This window comes from Penicillium taxi (assembly GCF_028828555.1).
Source record: "Penicillium taxi strain IBT 34144 chromosome Unknown utg000003l_segment0_segment0, whole genome shotgun sequence".
NCBI lineage: Eukaryota > Fungi > Ascomycota > Eurotiomycetes > Eurotiales > Aspergillaceae > Penicillium > Penicillium taxi.
In genome coordinates this window covers 492499-508293 of record NW_026643205.1, presented here as the reverse complement: position 1 = coordinate 508293, position 15795 = coordinate 492499, and the positions used below count along the sequence as shown (strand labels likewise).

The window sequence follows — 15795 nt, the reverse complement described above, 5'->3', positions numbered from 1 at the left end:
ACTATTTACTAATAGTACACCTTACGAGTCCCCTCCGACTTCGCCAAGTTCTTAGACTTCTGACTTCACTTGCCTAAGTCTCTTGGCAAATCAGATGATCTTTCTCGACCTCGGGAAAACTGATACAATTGCGGAGAGGGTATACCATCAGCCGCTCTGTATGAGACAAGTTCTGCACGAGACACCGCGCGGTTAAGTCACAAGTGATGACTGGATTTTGGAATGGAGAAATCATCCAGAATGTTCAGAGAACGAGATGCGTCGGCGCCACACAACCTACCATTATTTAGCGCCTAGAAAGCCTAATCCAAAAATAGTCTCAAACAACATGGCACCGTGACTTACGCATCGACTTACAGTCTGGCACACATGAGCAGTTTTCTAATTCTCGTGATGTGAATGTATTCCATGTTCGCAACTTGACCAGGAATGTGGACGGTGTATTCAATGTCCTTGTTAGAAAGAGTACACCCGACATGATTGTGAGACTGTAACATTTTTATTACTTGGGGCTGTGCCACGCTAATAAGAAACTAGAACGACGCGATGAGAAGATTTGAACGGTTTCAAATATTTGTACATAGTAGAATCTTAGCAGATAACTTTAAGTAATGATCGACTATTTTGTGCCTGAATTTATTACAGCGGTAAATTATACCCCATCAACCTTCCGAGATTGATATGCAGATCAAAGGATACAGTCAGCGTCTTTATTCGGACCTGAGCCCCTTGTAAGGATCAGGGGGTTTTGAAGTTTTCAGGTACTATTATCTTCAAAAAATTCAGTCCTAATTAGCAGTTACAGTATTTAGCGATGACGGACATTCCTAGAACTCACAGTCATCATTCTAACTGTGGTACATTTGATGAGCTAATATTGTCTCTTTAATAGTGAGACCCACGGTTCCATAGTTCCACTACAAGTACCGCTTCCGGGGCTAGAATGAGGAGAGGTTAAATTGTTGTACACAGTAAGAAAGATGAGACTCATGTTATATACCAAGAAAACTTATTCATCTAGAGCCCTAAAATAGACTAAAATTGACTAGAAATGGAGATGGATATTGATCTCCAGAATGATGTTTGATTTGAATACAGATCCATACACAAATACTCCATATTTATTGGTTATGTTACAGCCGCTGGGCCCTTTTTACAATACAATACCAACATTCCCAGATCCACTTGTCCCTGAGAATAAGGACAGGGCACACCCTTCTTTTTCCAGTCCTTTGAACTGAACCTTCCAAGGGTCACTCATTCTTTCTCCCTTTCCCAATACTTTCCCTATTGGCTTACTGTGTATCGCCATTACCACTCGTTTTCCACCCCACACTCGCCCCTTCGATCATTCCCTCACTTGGGTCCAATCTTTCGTTCAAAACCCGACTTCCACTTTGAACTTCAATTCTAATTCTCAATCTAAGGGCTTCTACTCTGGCAGCTAGATAGCCATCTACTCGTCATCACTTAGGGCTCATATCCCTTCCACTTTCATTTACTCCTTTGCATCGTCGCAAACAACCCCTTGATCATCCCGAGCGATTTGTCGAACCTCCCATGAATTTCTGAGGCCCACTTGCGATCCGTTGACCTCTTGATCTATCACAAAAGAATTTACATCCTGACAGTGTCCGCGACACGGGAAATATCCACCTGGTAACACCAACACCGAACACTCGGCCGTCTGGACACTTCCGCATCCGGCGGTTGGCAACGTGGTACTCTGGAGTGCCGCTCTGACAATCCGCCGTCATACCCCTCAAGATCGATCTTTTCCCTTTTCTCAGACGATCTTCACTTGACCTCTTCTCTCGAAACTCCCGGCATTAACCACAATCATGCGGTTATTGTCAGTTATCGCTTGCGTAGTCGCCTTTGTGGCACCCATGGCGTCTGCCGTTAAGCTACTCGAATCTAATGCGCTCAACCTATGCATGGAGAGTAGCAATTTCACCGCTACCTATTTCAACGTCATTTTTTACCCTGGAAACAATTCGCTGGTTATCGGATTCGATGGTGTTTCATATATCTCCGGCAAAGTCGTCGCCGACATGACACTCACAGCTTACGGTTATGATGCTTATACCCACACCTTGGATCCCTGTGACATTGATGGAATGGGAATGTGTCCCATGGCGCCAGGTCCCATCGATCTACAGGATGTCCCGCTGCAACTTTCTAGTGATACGGCTTCCAATGTTCCCAGTATTGCCTTTACAGTGCCCGATCTTGACGCAAATGTGAAGATTGTCATCAAGACGCGAGACACCAACGAATCCATTGCTTGCGTAGAAGCATCTCTCTCCAACGGCAAGACTGTTTACCAAGATGGAGTCGCATGGGTTACTGCCATCATCTCCGGCTTGGCTCTTGCAGCATCTGCCATTACGTCTGGTCTAGGACACTCCAACACTGCTGCTCACGTTGCCGCCAACGCTCTCTCTCTATTCGGCTTTATGCAGTCTCAAGCGATGATTGGAATGACCGCGGTCCACATGCCCCCGATTGTCGAAGCATGGACGCAGAATTTCCAATGGAGTATGGGAATTATTCACGTTGATTTCTTGCAGACTATTTGCACCTGGTACCAGCGCTCAACTGGTGGTACTCCCTCGACACTACTCTCCTCACTTGATACTACCTCGGTAGAAGTACTAAAGCGCCGCAAGCGTGACCTGATTCAACCTGCCGTCAACATGATGAAGCGATCCGCCGGACTCATCAAACGAGCTAGCTCTAGCCAGACAGTCTCGGTTGTGCGGGGCATTGATCGTGTTGGTTTCAAAGCAGATATCGAAGAGACCAATATCTTCCTGACAGGGCTCATCTTCTTTGCGGTTTTCGTCTGTATTGTCTGTATCATCGTTGCGGCCTTCAAGGGTATTTGCGAGCTGCTTGTCAAGAACGGCAAGATGCAAAACGAGAAATTCCAGGAGTTCCGCAATGGCTGGAAGGTGGTCACCCGGGGTATTCTTTTCCGACTCACTCAGATCGGATTCCCCCAAATGTGCGTTCTATGTCTGTGGGAGTTTACAAAGCGTGATTCGGCGGCCGAGGTTGTCTTGGCTGTGGTGATGTTCCTCTCCATGATCTTCGCAATGGGCTGGGCAGCTCAGAAGGTCATTCGTCTGGCCAAACGCTCCGTCGCCATGCACAAGAACCCTGCCTACATCCTGTATTCCGATCCCTCCGCTTTGAACAAGTGGGGTTTCCTCTATGTTCAATACCGGGCAACGGCATACTACTTTGTCGTTCCCTACATGATCTACGTGCTCATAAAGGGCATGTTCATTGGTCTGAGCCAGTCCTCCCCAGTCGTTCAAACTGTCGCATTGGTGGTTCTCGAGGTGGCCATGTTGATTGGTGTTTGTGTCTTGCGGCCGTGGATGGATAAAAAAACTAATGTCTTCAACATTTCCATTGCGGTCGTCAACTTTCTCAACTCTATCTTCCTGCTGGTCTTCTCAGATGTTTTTAATCCTCCGGGCATGATGATCGGTGTGATGGGAGTTGTGTTCTTCGTTTATAACGCCATATTTGCTCTAGTCCTCTTGATTCTTGTCCTGATCGCTGCGGTTTATGCCGTGGTGTCAAAGAACCCCGATGTACGGTACCAGCCAATGCGCGATGACCGCGGCTCCTTTATCAAGTCGGAAAATCAGATCACCACTGAGTTGGATGCTCTGGGTGCAACCGCCCGTGGTGATGTCAAGACTGGCTACCAACACCAACAAAATCCGTTCGAAGACGATTCCACCTCCATCTCCAGTGCCCAAGGTATCACCGTCAACCACAACATGAATCCGGCTCACACACAAAACATGTCCCAACCCATGTCCCGATCACCAGTCGACAATTCAGTACCACTCTTCCCTAGTGACAACTCGGGTTACCGTGGTCCTCCACCAGGTTACACGCAGGCCAACCGGGCCCCCTCTCCTAACATGCGAAACTACGACAACGCACCAGTTGGAGTCTCTGCCTTGGCGCCAAACTATAGGCAACAAAACAATGCCAGTCCTTGGCAAAGAGGCGCTGGTTACGATCACTAGACAAGGGCTTTCCGGTCTGTCTAGTTTGACAATTCACTAGAGTTTCCTGAGATGAAGACATGTCATTTTATAGCGCGGATCTGCGATGGTCTATGAACCTTATCCATCGTAATTTTTGGTCTTTTTTTTCTTTTCTTGTTATTCTTGAATTCAATCCTGTACTTTTCGCTGCAGGTTTTTCCAGTATATCCCCATTCCCTTTCTGTTCTATTCTCTACCGTCTTACCATGGTAGAATAACTTTACAATACTTCCATCAATCCTTATTATATCTCCAGATGCCTTATTGAGTACCTAGGTACTTGACTGTTTTCTAGAGAATTTCCTTGTCTCAACCTCTGACTTCAACCAAGCGTCCAACCTGCTCTTCTGTACTTGCTACTACCCGATGTCCTGAAGGAGGTCAGTTCTTATATGTTTACTGTGTGTTAGAAGCTAGCCCTGAATTAAGACGAGACAACTGTGGCAACTCAAAAGCTTTGATATTGGTCCAGTATCCTTAATTCTTGAAGTAAGTGGCAAGATGAATACAAGTATTGGCGCGGGCAGAGATGTTGAGGTAATGCAAGACGGTGGTGATAGCCATTTCAATAGCGCATTTCATGTTTTGCTGAGTTACTAGCAGTGTTGGCGCTCGGAAGTTCATTCGTGACACAATCACATTGACGATTGATATCACAAGGATAAGCCAGACGCACCCCGTCAAGAGATAAGACCCTTGCATTTGTTGGCTCCCCAAAGTACTGCGTTCAATTTCCAGTCTTTGCCGGGTGGCCGTCCAAATAGCAATTGCTATTTGATTTTGATTTTTTTTTTTTTTTTTTTTTCGTTCGCTAGGGAATCCTAACCAGGAAAGTGGTACAGAGCTCGCACCAGTCCCTCCTTCGTGAACAGCTGCGGAGATATGACTCACTTGTATCAACATCTCATTGACTCGATCATGTCCCCTTCTGTGAGGGATGCCACTAGAAACTTGTCGGATTGAAGCAACCAGTCCTCTCACTTGCCAATCCATTTCCAACCAGGTGTGTTTCTGTGAAGTGATAATATCCTGGGATGGAACCGGAAATTGAGGTATCAACATCAAGAATTAACTCCATGCTTGAGAAGTGCCTTCAGAGGCTAACAAGCGTTTCAAGCTGCCACTGATTTTACCAAAATGCCTGCACTTGACGGTGTGAATCAGTCTCAAGAGATTGTGTCTCAAAGATATTATCCTCTTCATCTGGCTCTGTATACACTTGAAAGTGGCATCTCATAGTGTTTATCAAAGGAAGAGACACTTTTCCTACGCTTATTCCGTGAGCAAGCCGATGGGGTGAGAATCTGATATGAAGTTTTGGACCTCGATGATTCCGGCCAGATCTTCCTTTTTGCCAGCTCAATCATTGAAGGAATTATGCCGAGTTAGTGAAGATCTTTACGTCCTATATTAGCATTCAAGGATCTCATAACCATGAAGATTAGAAAGACGCCATATGCTGCGTATCTGGCCCAATATTTGTGTGAGTACGTGTCCGACGACGAATTTCGGGTCCCGGGTTCCGGTAATCCCAATTGGGATTCCCACCACGTAAATTGTAGCAACTATATGCTCGGATATATACAAGCTTGATGAGTCTGTAGTTCGTGGGAGATCGACCGTGCCATACTATCGTGTACTTCGCGTTTTTACGGTCTGGATGGTTGAAATCGTCACCGTTGCTGCTGAAATGCCATCCCCTCTTCTCAGTTCATAACCTCCGCGTATACTGCATACTTACCTCAGTGATTGATTAGAGCTTTAGACCCAGGACACGGTGCGATATCAATATTGGTCGTCTCCTTTCTTGACTGATCTCTTTGAACAAATGCGCTTGTTCAGGAGATAGTGATGTTTCGGCTTCTCTTAGGTATTGACCGTTGCGCTGTTATCAGTATAAATGACCGTCGGCATATCAGGCGGTGCCACTAGGATCATGTGTCTTGTTTTCTGTTTAAATACAAATGTTAGATAGTCAGGTCGAGAAGGAGGAAATTTAAAGAGAAAAGGAACGGAAAATCAAGTGTAATCATAAAAGCATTGGCTGCTACTTTGATGAGAGCTCAAGAAAGAGCTCAAGACGACCGTGATCATAACAGTAAAGAGGTATCCAACGGGGATGGAAAATTCAAGATCCATCACGAGATATTAAAAAAAATACAAAAGAACGCCGTTTTTCGCAAACTACCACTGTCGCTCCTGCTCAAACGAATGCCCACGAGCACCGGGATATCCATCTGCTCCACGAGGTCCGGTGGGGATGGACGAGTTCTGGGGTCCAGGGGGACCACGCATGGCAGGAGGGAACGCACTCATACCAGGAGGAGCCACACCAGGAGGAGCGCCCACACCGGGAGGAGCGCCCATACCTGGAGGAGCGCCCATGCCAGGGGGGCACCCATGCCAGGAGGAGCCATGCCAGGCGGGGCCGAGAAGTTAGGAGGGAATGCGCCTCCAGGAGGCGGGGGCAGGTTGCCCATGCCGGGAGGCAGACTGAAGTTAGGAGGAAAGCTACCTGGCGCGCCAGGGAAGGGAGGGGGTAAAGGCATTCCAGCAGCTCCGGGAGCTAACAAGATGGGAGATATGTTAGCTTAAATATAAATATCGCGTTGAGATTTCGGATTTGACATACGAGGCATCATTGGGGCACCGGGGGCTCCAGGAGGAGGAATACCGAAGGGAGGAGCCAGTTGGCCGGGGTGAGCGCCTAGATTATCAGTGTTGGTGAAAGTTTCTTCCTCATTGACGGGGGGTCCTGACCAGGAAAGGCGAACGGAGGCAGGTAACCACCTGGGACGACCATATGTGGGTTCGGCACGGCCTGGCCCTCAGCGGCATACGAGGCAGTAATTGAGTCAATCACTGCCTGGGCCTTCTCTTGGCTGATCTCTGTAGACAATTATTAGCTGTGATTTCTTTCCGAACAAAAGATGGTGGGCGTACGCTGGTAGTAGTCGACAACATTGCGCAAGTGGTTGCGGCCGGAGTTGTGTGCCTTGCGCACGCTCATAGAGTCGTGTGTGAGGTAGACATCGCAGTAATCGCCTGTTATTTTCATAAAAGATCAGCTGGTTGTCCACTTTGGAATAATTATCGCGACGGCAAGTAATTTAGGTTTCAAGTTGCGCTTTTTACGCTGGGAGGGTAGCGTAGGAAGAATCTGGAATGATAAACCTACAGAAGAGTGCATAGAAGGTCAGCATAAACGTCATGAGAATTGTCATCCAGAAAGCACTTATATTTCGGCATCTTGAGATGCGGACTTGATGTCGCGCAAAGAAAGCAAAAGTCCCGTGTCGGGGAGGTAATTGACTCAGGTGTCGTGGATTAAAGAAATGATTGAATTTGATTGACAGCGGTCACAGATTTCAGAAGAAAATCTGGGATCAAGAAGTTGTTGATCTGGAAAGGTTGAGGTGCAACGTCGTAAGGCTGTTAGCATGGGTCTTCAAGGCGGTGTCACATGGCAGAATCCGAGGCTTATCGTAATCAGCTATCTTACAGTTTCACTTCTATTTGCTTCGGCAGATATTGATGCTAGCCTATTTTGTGCTATTTAATCAAGTCCTTGGGCATTAACATTCCGGCAATTTATACAAATTCGCTCAGAATTCTTCTTATGCATCAAATCCATTACGAATCGTCTTCAGATAACTAGATCGTGACAATTGCCAAGCGCCCAGTGAGAAACAGGAATAGTCTTTTGGCTCAAGTGGTAGTACAGCAATTTCAAAAACTTTCAGATACACGAAACTTAATTCAGACGTTCCTGATCTCCAAGCCAAGCCCGTATCTTTCCAAGACCAAAAACATCATGTTGCGCCTCAGATGTACCATAGTCTTCTATAGCTCCTTCAATCCACCCCTCAGATCCGCGGGCAAATTGTAAATTCGTGCCAAACTTCTGACATTCCTCAAAATCAATCAATCAGAATCGGCTTGCCGATCTCACTAACCAGGATATTGGATGGCTTGATGTCATTATGCGCCCAGCCCAGCCCATGTAGATGACTGATAACAGACTCAAGTGCTGTCTTGAAAGCGACCTTGCCGACCATCCCATGGTTTTTTATATATACTTCCAGGCCATTGGGGTGTCTGTCAAGTAATAGACCGGTATTATATCCGCGTACTACTCGATAACTGTGATAGCGGATCATGTTTGGATGCGGGTGCTGGGATAGTTCTTCTAGCACTCGCGCCTCTGCGATGAGGGAATTGAATAGCTGTTTTCAACCCCCAGATTCTTTACCATAAGAAAATATTCCATCGTGGGACGCTTCACGTAGAATCTTTCAGATAGTGCTTCTGGTGCTTTACTCAGGTCCACTGCTTCTGGGTCATGGAGGGAATATTTCCTCGTCTGGAATAGGGTTGAGAGCAGCCGTCAGCTGTTTGAGCGAGATCTCTGCCTTGGGTACACTCAGTTTGCCGTAATAGTAGTTGTCATCCTGGACCAGGCCAAATGATGAGGATTTGATCGCGCTAGAGTCTGGGTCAACATCCTCAGACAATAAGCCCAGGTCATTCCAACTGGTGACTCGCGGTATCATCATGAGTGGACAAGTCACGAGCTGGGAGGGTTTTTGATATGGATACTATGGTCAGCGATGTCGTTGGTAGAATTGAATCGCGTAGGTCAGTGTTCGAGTATACGGAAAGCATTAGAATATGATGTATCACAAGCCTTGCTGTGACTAGTAGCATCCCTGCATGTATTTAACACAGCAATTAAGTTAACCTCAATATTCAGATGTGATCGAAGGACGCAAAAAGCCGACAAAATGGCGTTTCTTCCAAAAATCCTTCAATAAATATGGAGATTATTGGAAATGAGGGGTGTGAGAGTGTGTTTTTTTTTTTTTTTTAGAAAAGTAAAGATAAAAATAAGCAACAATTCCTACCAGGACTATTTCAGAAAGTCCTAGGAGATAGAAAGCTGTCATTACTATTTTTAAATAAGTGGTCCAGCCAAGTGTCGATCTCCCGACCTCTGGTATGTATTATTTTAAGTTCCCAAATGCAAGTGAATGATAACCATGCCCTGGCGGAAAATGACGGCAGAAAGAAAAATGATCTGGGACTTTGGATCGGGTACTTTCACCACTACATTCTCATGAGCCATAATTTCTTAGGGCAGCTGATAGTAGTTATCAGTTTAAGCTGTATAATTGGTGAAACAAGTATAAAGCCTGAAGGTGTTGGAAAATGATGCCAAGATTTTGAGGCTCAGCGGATACCCTATATAAAGGCGGTGGAAACTGAACTCCGTCCACTTCAAATTCTGCCACTTTGCATTATGAGAAATATATCCACTTCTCGAGGCTAATAGCACCTTCATATAATATTCAAATCGTTTCTGTGCTACGATCTAGCATACTGTAACGTGATGAGGTAATTCGTACGACTTTAATTGAACTGAATATAAGTTGATCTTGAAAATCGTGTTTTTATCTACTTTTGAGGTTCATATCCATGGATATATCTTGCACTACCTCACTTATGAGAACCTACTATCTACCTAGGTAAGAATCTTGCACAATTTTGTATTTGTTGAAAAAACTTGGGAGTATATGATATCTATCTAGATACTAAAAAATTTGAGAGCATCTGAAGTTGCGGGGTAGTAGTTATCCATCTCATACCCAGATGACTCCTGAGGTGAAAAGCCACAATATCGATAAGTACCTAGATGCATAGGTAGCGAGGATGCAATCGCAGAATGTCATATCAAAACAAGAAGCGTTCTACACCTAGGTAACATTGAATTTCCGAGGTCCACGTATACTCAAATGCTCAGACCGGCGGACTGAGCACAATTATACTAATTAACCATCCACTGAAAGTATGAGACCCGCATGAAAGCAAACAGTCCGTAGTGACCTCGTGCCAAATTGATAGACCCTTTGCCTAATCCTGGAAGGAATGGATCCTTATGCATTTCCTGCAGGCTGGGCGCAAAGCCTTGAGCTATATCGAATAACCGAGGGTATTACGTGCTTTTTTGCAAGGTTGCCATTGCGTCATTGCTGGTATATACCGCATACACCATATAGGTACCTTTTATGATTTTAGTTGATTAGGTATCAACCTTGGAAGAATTGGAGGACCATATCTCATACTACTAGTAGATGAGCAAAGTCGTTACAAAGGATTCTCAAAATTGGATATCTACGTCATCTTGGCTCCTACAAAGTTTCAGGTATGCACTGTAAATTAGATCTGATGATGGTCATGTGTCTATCCACGTACGGATGTAGAAGGAGAATTAAGTTGGTTCCTGAGAATCTTAGATGCACGGACGAGGTTTCAAGGAATTCCCCGCATGTTCAGAAACGAGGGAAATTGGAGATGACAAAGTTAAGAATTCTAGAAGCATATGTTAACCGACCCCTTTCATAAATTAACTTAACGCGGGTCCGTAATAAATTGTAATTTATGAAAGGGGCCGGTTAGTTGTTCGGATATTCCTCTTCTCAGCCTAGTCCTTGGATAGTACTAAGAATAACTGTCCCCAAGGCTGAAGAGTCTCATGGGGTGGAAGCGAATACATCGGTAGCCAAGTACGGTATATGAAGAACTCCACGCTCGGGCCGTATAGTCAGGGGTGGTATGACCTTGTTAGACTTGGTAGTCCGTACTTAATGGATGAAATATGCGAACAAAAGCAGTCTGGGGAAGAAAATCCGGGGAAAGGGCCCGAGAGCGGATATTGATTCGCCAAAAGTACCGAGGGAACTCGGATCTCTCGGCCACTCACGACCACATGAGCTGAAGGGTTTTCATTTTTTCATTTTTCATTTTTATTTTTATTTTTATTTTCATTTTTTATATCCACAATTCCGTCATTCATACCTTAATCTGGGGAAGGCCTAATTAGGGCCTGACTATTACGCTACAATTGTTTCTGGTAGATTCCCTCAAAATTAGAACACGCGGACTCCACGTATGATAAAATTGGACCAGACCGAAGTCTGAGTTAGGAGTTATGAGTAAAGGAGAAGTAAGAAGAAGGCCACAGGGGCACCTTGGAGCACTGAGTTACAAGTACGGAGACCATGTGGGTTAATTGCGTGGTTGTGAGTTTCTGGAGGATCTCCCTAGACCTGATCGACTGTGAATAGTGGGGAATGAATCCACTCTCGCAATTAGTCAATAATAGGAATAAGGGGTCTTAGACTATTTCTCAGCATCGTGAGGAATATTCTATAATGATTAGTGACAGAATTAGCGTCAGCTGGGGCCAGAATAGGCGTGTTTGAAATCGAACAAAGACTACTAAGTAGATAATTATCAAAGGGAAACGAAGAATGATGCAATGACGTCGGGATCCAAGGGGATCCAAGGGGCTATGGCGAGATTTGGCACGAGGTCTGAGGTCTGGCCTCCAGGCCATGGCATAAGGGCAATGCGGTGAGAATCGAGTATTGGAAATGGATTCCATTACCCCCAGAAAACGATTCCACTTCTTAATTCGTTGAAGGAACAGTTTCTGTTACTAAATAGTGGAGTTATAGTCCGAGTCAAATGACTAAAGTATGGAGTTGATCGAACTAAAGCAGCGAGTGGAGAATCAGAGATGGGATCCAGTTATATCCATGTACTGGGACACAAGGACGTTAGTGCAGCATTCAGACTGATGAGTCAGATCTGAACTATACCTTTTATAGTAGTAGTTCCTGCTGCTTTCACTAAATGACGCTATTCTAAAACAAGGACAAAAATGAGTAAGAAAGAAAAAAAGAATAAAATAGAATAAAAATAATTAAAAGAAATTTTTAGATCCACTTGTCGTGATCCACGGATGTCGTGCCTGGCTTGCAAATGACTCTATATCCATAACAATCACTATAAATCTCTTCTCCCCACCTGCCCTCAACTCCATATCATTTTCAATTTCTTGACTCTACCTATAAAAGTCTTCCACTCCCACACTCTTCAGGTCTTGACCTTCTAGCCTCCGTGCTACAAAATATCAACTTAATATCACCATACCATCATCTCTATACTTCACAATGCCTTCAAATTACCGCGTCGTGGAGCCTCACCCTTCGGTGCCTACCTCCAACCGTCCAGCAGTCTTCACCGGCATTGGTGGAGCAGGTAACATCATCTCTCTGAAGAGCATGAAGGTCACAGACTCCCGAAGTGCCACTGGTCCAGCCTCTTTGACCCGTCTTGACTCTCGTGTTCCAGCTGCCTTCACCTCAGGTCGTGGTGGAATTGGCAATGCCCACACAAGCTCAGAGAGAGCCATTTTCAGCTTTGATGAGGAACTCCAGCGTGATCTCCGTCGTGCTGGCCCAGTCTACCACGTTGGCCGTGGCGGTGCTGGCAATATGGTCCACTCTTCGCGAAACGATTCTTCCAGCATCTACGGTCTCAGCCGCAAGCACTCTTCCAGCAGCACAGCCTCAAATAGCAGCACCAACTCTGTTGCTGAACGGGCTCGTGACCTCGCTCGTCGCGGTCTAGACAAGTTCAAGATCACTGCTTAAAGTGTACAGTCTTGATCGGAACAGTCCCTCATGAAATCACGACCACCTTAACGACAACCAAAAAAAGTTTTTGCTTTCACTTTTATATCCCCATACCTTTAATTGAAGGGGTTCAAACTACCATCTTGATTCTTCAACCAACATTAAACTATTAATCTGCTCTATATCTTTTGTCTACGACTCTGGGTTTCTTATTCTTATTCTTGCATATGCATACATCAAGATAACTCTCCACTCTATTTCAACCACATGAATGGGTGTTTCTTTGTTTGCGTTCCGCCATGAATGGTAGCCAAGATTTGCATCCAGACGGATTTGCAGCTTTCATTTGTTTCCTTTGACTTTCTTGTTATGGACTTTATATCTGTTTTCTTTGTTTCTCTTCTTTCCATTACCACTATTCACACCTGGTCGTGTTCTACCCCTAGTACTTAGTATCTTTTGCAACTTCATATTCCCCACATAGCGCGCTGGCTACTACTTCCTAGCCATGAGGCTCCACTCAATAATACACGCCACTGTGGCATTTTTGAATGACTCAAATTTTTCCTTCTATAAATAAAGTACTAGTCATTTTTTTGAAGTCATTTCTTGTGCAGAATTTTAGTAGTGGAGTCGATGAAATGTTGGCTTTCTTAGTGTGCCCAGTTCCAGGTTATGGCCTCCGCGAATATGCGACCTCAACCGGTTTGGGGTTTCCACAGTGAAGTTTCATGTTTTGTTTAAAATTTAAAATTTAAAATTTAAAATTCTTACAAAATCAATAAAAATCGACAAAAGATCTAATTAAATTCATTTGTATATTTCTAATATCAACTTCTAGGCTGCTTTCTGGTTCAATTATCTCATAGGGCTGGTCGGATCCATTATTATTGGATTTGGGCCGCGATCCGCAGCTTGCAGGTCGTACAGATACTAGCACGCAAGATAGAACAATAAACTGCCTACTCGCGCAATCGATGCCATCAATAACAACATAACGACATGCTAAGTAGATCTATACCGGCTTAGCTTCTCGGTCTCTCGATTATCGGTACTGACTGTTACGTCAAGGTTGTTGTAGATGTACACATGGTCTAGGAATCGAAGTATAAGAACCTAGAGTTGAATCTATTATTGTAGTCCATGGATTGCATGTTGAACTCTTGAGGATATAAGGGCAATATAAAGATGTAACAAACGACACCCGTCTAGCGTTTTGCGTGGTCATGTCGCCATCGTATTAGAAAATGGTCAACCATGCTGTAATGGGTTATCATGGAGCAGGGCGTGTGGAGATTCCAGTAGCGAAAAGAGGATAGAATTGAGATGTCGGCTTTCTAAAATCTAATAGATGTAACCGAGAGCATACTATTCACAAATTATACTCCCTGAACATACTTAACTCCATTAAACAAGAAAGACATTGCATTTGCACATATGGAGACAAGCCAAGGCTCGCGGAAGTAGTTATCGATCAGGATAAATGGGAGAAATGGGTATCAAAAGTCACAGACGACTCGAAGGTTAGTTCGTGATCATAGATCACCTTTGTGCAGGGGTCATACACGGTTGCCCTCTGTCAGTAAGGGTTAGGGGGATGGGTTCGAGGTAGCCTTGCAATGAAGGCATTTTGTGGTAGAGCAAACGTTGTAGAGGCCTCAAAGTCTAAGCGAAGCGCTTGAAGATAATCTCGGGGTCCTCGTGCCATTCTTCCGCGCTTACCCACATCTGTTGAAGATTAGTCAAAATATATAAGTATAGTTGCACGAAGATCACATACCTTTCTGAATGTGCTAAGACCTGCAAGAATACTGCCTCCAATCCATGTGGTATACTTGCGCTCTGCAGGTGCGGAGATGCGGATCTTCATATCCTCAACTGCGAGTCGCTTGATTTCACGCATCAGACGATCTGGGAAGCCCTTGCACAGAGTTGATCCACCAGAGAGCACGATATTAAGGTAGAGGGACTTGCGAAGGTCCAGATCCGTGCGGGTAATTGCGTCCTGGACGATCTGGTGAACTCCGGGATATTCAAGACCGATAAGTTCGGGGTCGAACAGAATCTCGGCGGCGCGGTAGCGTTCTTGGCCAATCTGTAAATAAGAGTCAGCAATGCAAGAAACAAGTTATCCAAATTACGTCTCTTACTTTGATCTTGTGGCCGTCTGGCAGAACATAGTCAACTGCCTTGGCATCTGACTTGTGGTAGTTGTTCATCCAGTCCTTCTCCTCGCGCTTCGGATCCAGCGACACGTAGCAGACCTTCTCCTTAATCATCCGCACCACCTCCTTCTCAGCACTGGTGTGAAGCACATGGCCCGCTTTTCGAAGAAGTAGTTGCAGCTGCTCTGTAACATCGCGACCAGCGACATCGATTCTCCGAATACTGTTGGGGATAGCGAAGCCCTCGAAAACAGGCACGGCATGAGACACGCCGTCTCCGGAGTCCAGAACCACACCAGTAGTGCGCCCAGACGCGTAAAGAGACAGAACGGCCTGGATGGACATGTACAGCGCTGGAACGTTGAATGCCTCGAACATAAGCTGAGCGGTGATATCACGGTTGGCGCGTGGGTTCAGCGGCGGTTCAGTGAGCAGCACGGGGTGTTCTTCCGGGAGGGTCTTGAGTTCGTTTTCGTAAACGTAGTGCCAGATAGACTCCATATCCTCCCAATTTGTAACAATTCCATGCTCGAGCGGATACCGGATCTTCAACAGACCGCGGAGTTCCTGTGCGCGCTGTCCGATGAACGAATCGCCCTCCAGACCGCCGGCCATGACTCGGGGGTGTTTGGGACGACCGACGAACGAGGGGAAATAGCAGGATGGGATCTCCTCGCCAGCGAATCCGGCTCGGATGGTACCACTGCCATTGTCAATGACAATTGGTACGTTGTGGAGGGTAGCCTCAGCCATTGTGGGGGATTGGGTGTGAACGGGGGATGGAGAGTTCGAGTTCGAGGCGGTATTTTGAGACGGCCCTACGGCCTAGGATCGGCGACTCGGAGAATCAGGCAGCGATGTTCGAGGCAAGAGAGCATGTACAATCTCAATGGTTGATAACTGTTCACCTCTTCAATGTGATAGGGGTGGATTTGATCGCGTCGGGAGTTGTCAGAAGCTTGGGCCAATAATAGACTGCAAATAACGGCCCATCCACAAGATACGGAGTTTACCCGTCTACTTTGCCTAATGGAATATTCGATGGAAATGAAATTTATGTTATTTTAATTCTTT

At 45.5% G+C, this 15795-nt stretch overlaps 7 protein-coding genes across 7 annotated transcripts; 2 read left to right on the top strand and 5 right to left on the bottom strand.

Moving 5' to 3' along the window:
- Positions 1-1498: 1498 nt before the first annotated feature.
- On the bottom strand, positions 1499-1757 carry N7495_003671 (uncharacterized protein; the record flags this gene model as incomplete). Its single annotated transcript, XM_057206322.1, is given in 2 exon segments — positions 1499-1602; positions 1622-1757. 2 exon segments carry the CDS (start codon positions 1755-1757, stop codon positions 1499-1501), a joined length of 240 nt encoding a protein of 79 aa, XP_057064002.1.
- An 84-nt stretch (positions 1758-1841) lies between these two features.
- N7495_003670 (transient receptor potential ion channel family protein) lies at positions 1842-4055 on the top strand (the record flags this gene model as incomplete). The annotated part of the gene is made up of 1 exon (XM_057206321.1): positions 1842-4055. One exon carries the CDS (start codon positions 1842-1844, stop codon positions 4053-4055), a length of 2214 nt encoding a protein of 737 aa, XP_057064001.1.
- A 2205-nt stretch (positions 4056-6260) lies between these two features.
- Positions 6261-7134, bottom strand: N7495_003669 (putative U1 snRNP complex component Yhc1; the record flags this gene model as incomplete). Its single annotated transcript, XM_057206320.1, has 3 exons — positions 6261-6445; positions 6709-6897; positions 7020-7134. The coding sequence occupies 3 exons, from the start codon at positions 7132-7134 to the stop codon at positions 6261-6263; spliced, it is 489 nt and encodes a 162-aa protein (XP_057064000.1).
- An 862-nt stretch (positions 7135-7996) lies between these two features.
- On the bottom strand, positions 7997-8236 carry N7495_003668 (uncharacterized protein; the record flags this gene model as incomplete). Its single annotated transcript, XM_057206319.1, has 1 exon — positions 7997-8236. One exon carries the CDS (start codon positions 8234-8236, stop codon positions 7997-7999), a length of 240 nt encoding a protein of 79 aa, XP_057063999.1.
- Positions 8237-8416: 180 nt separating this feature from the next.
- N7495_003667 (uncharacterized protein) lies at positions 8417-8629 on the bottom strand (the record flags this gene model as incomplete). The annotated part of the gene is made up of 1 exon (XM_057206318.1): positions 8417-8629. The coding sequence occupies one exon, from the start codon at positions 8627-8629 to the stop codon at positions 8417-8419; it is 213 nt and encodes a 70-aa protein (XP_057063998.1).
- A 3462-nt stretch (positions 8630-12091) lies between these two features.
- Positions 12092-12574, top strand: N7495_003666 (DUF3602 domain-containing protein; the record flags this gene model as incomplete). Its single annotated transcript, XM_057206317.1, has 1 exon — positions 12092-12574. One exon carries the CDS (start codon positions 12092-12094, stop codon positions 12572-12574), a length of 483 nt encoding a protein of 160 aa, XP_057063997.1.
- Positions 12575-14221: 1647 nt separating this feature from the next.
- On the bottom strand, positions 14222-15474 carry N7495_003665 (actin-related protein ArpA; the record flags this gene model as incomplete). The annotated part of the gene is made up of 3 exons (XM_057206316.1): positions 14222-14284; positions 14337-14651; positions 14707-15474. 3 exons carry the CDS (start codon positions 15472-15474, stop codon positions 14222-14224), a joined length of 1146 nt encoding a protein of 381 aa, XP_057063996.1.
- Between the last annotated feature and the right edge of the window lie 321 nt (positions 15475-15795).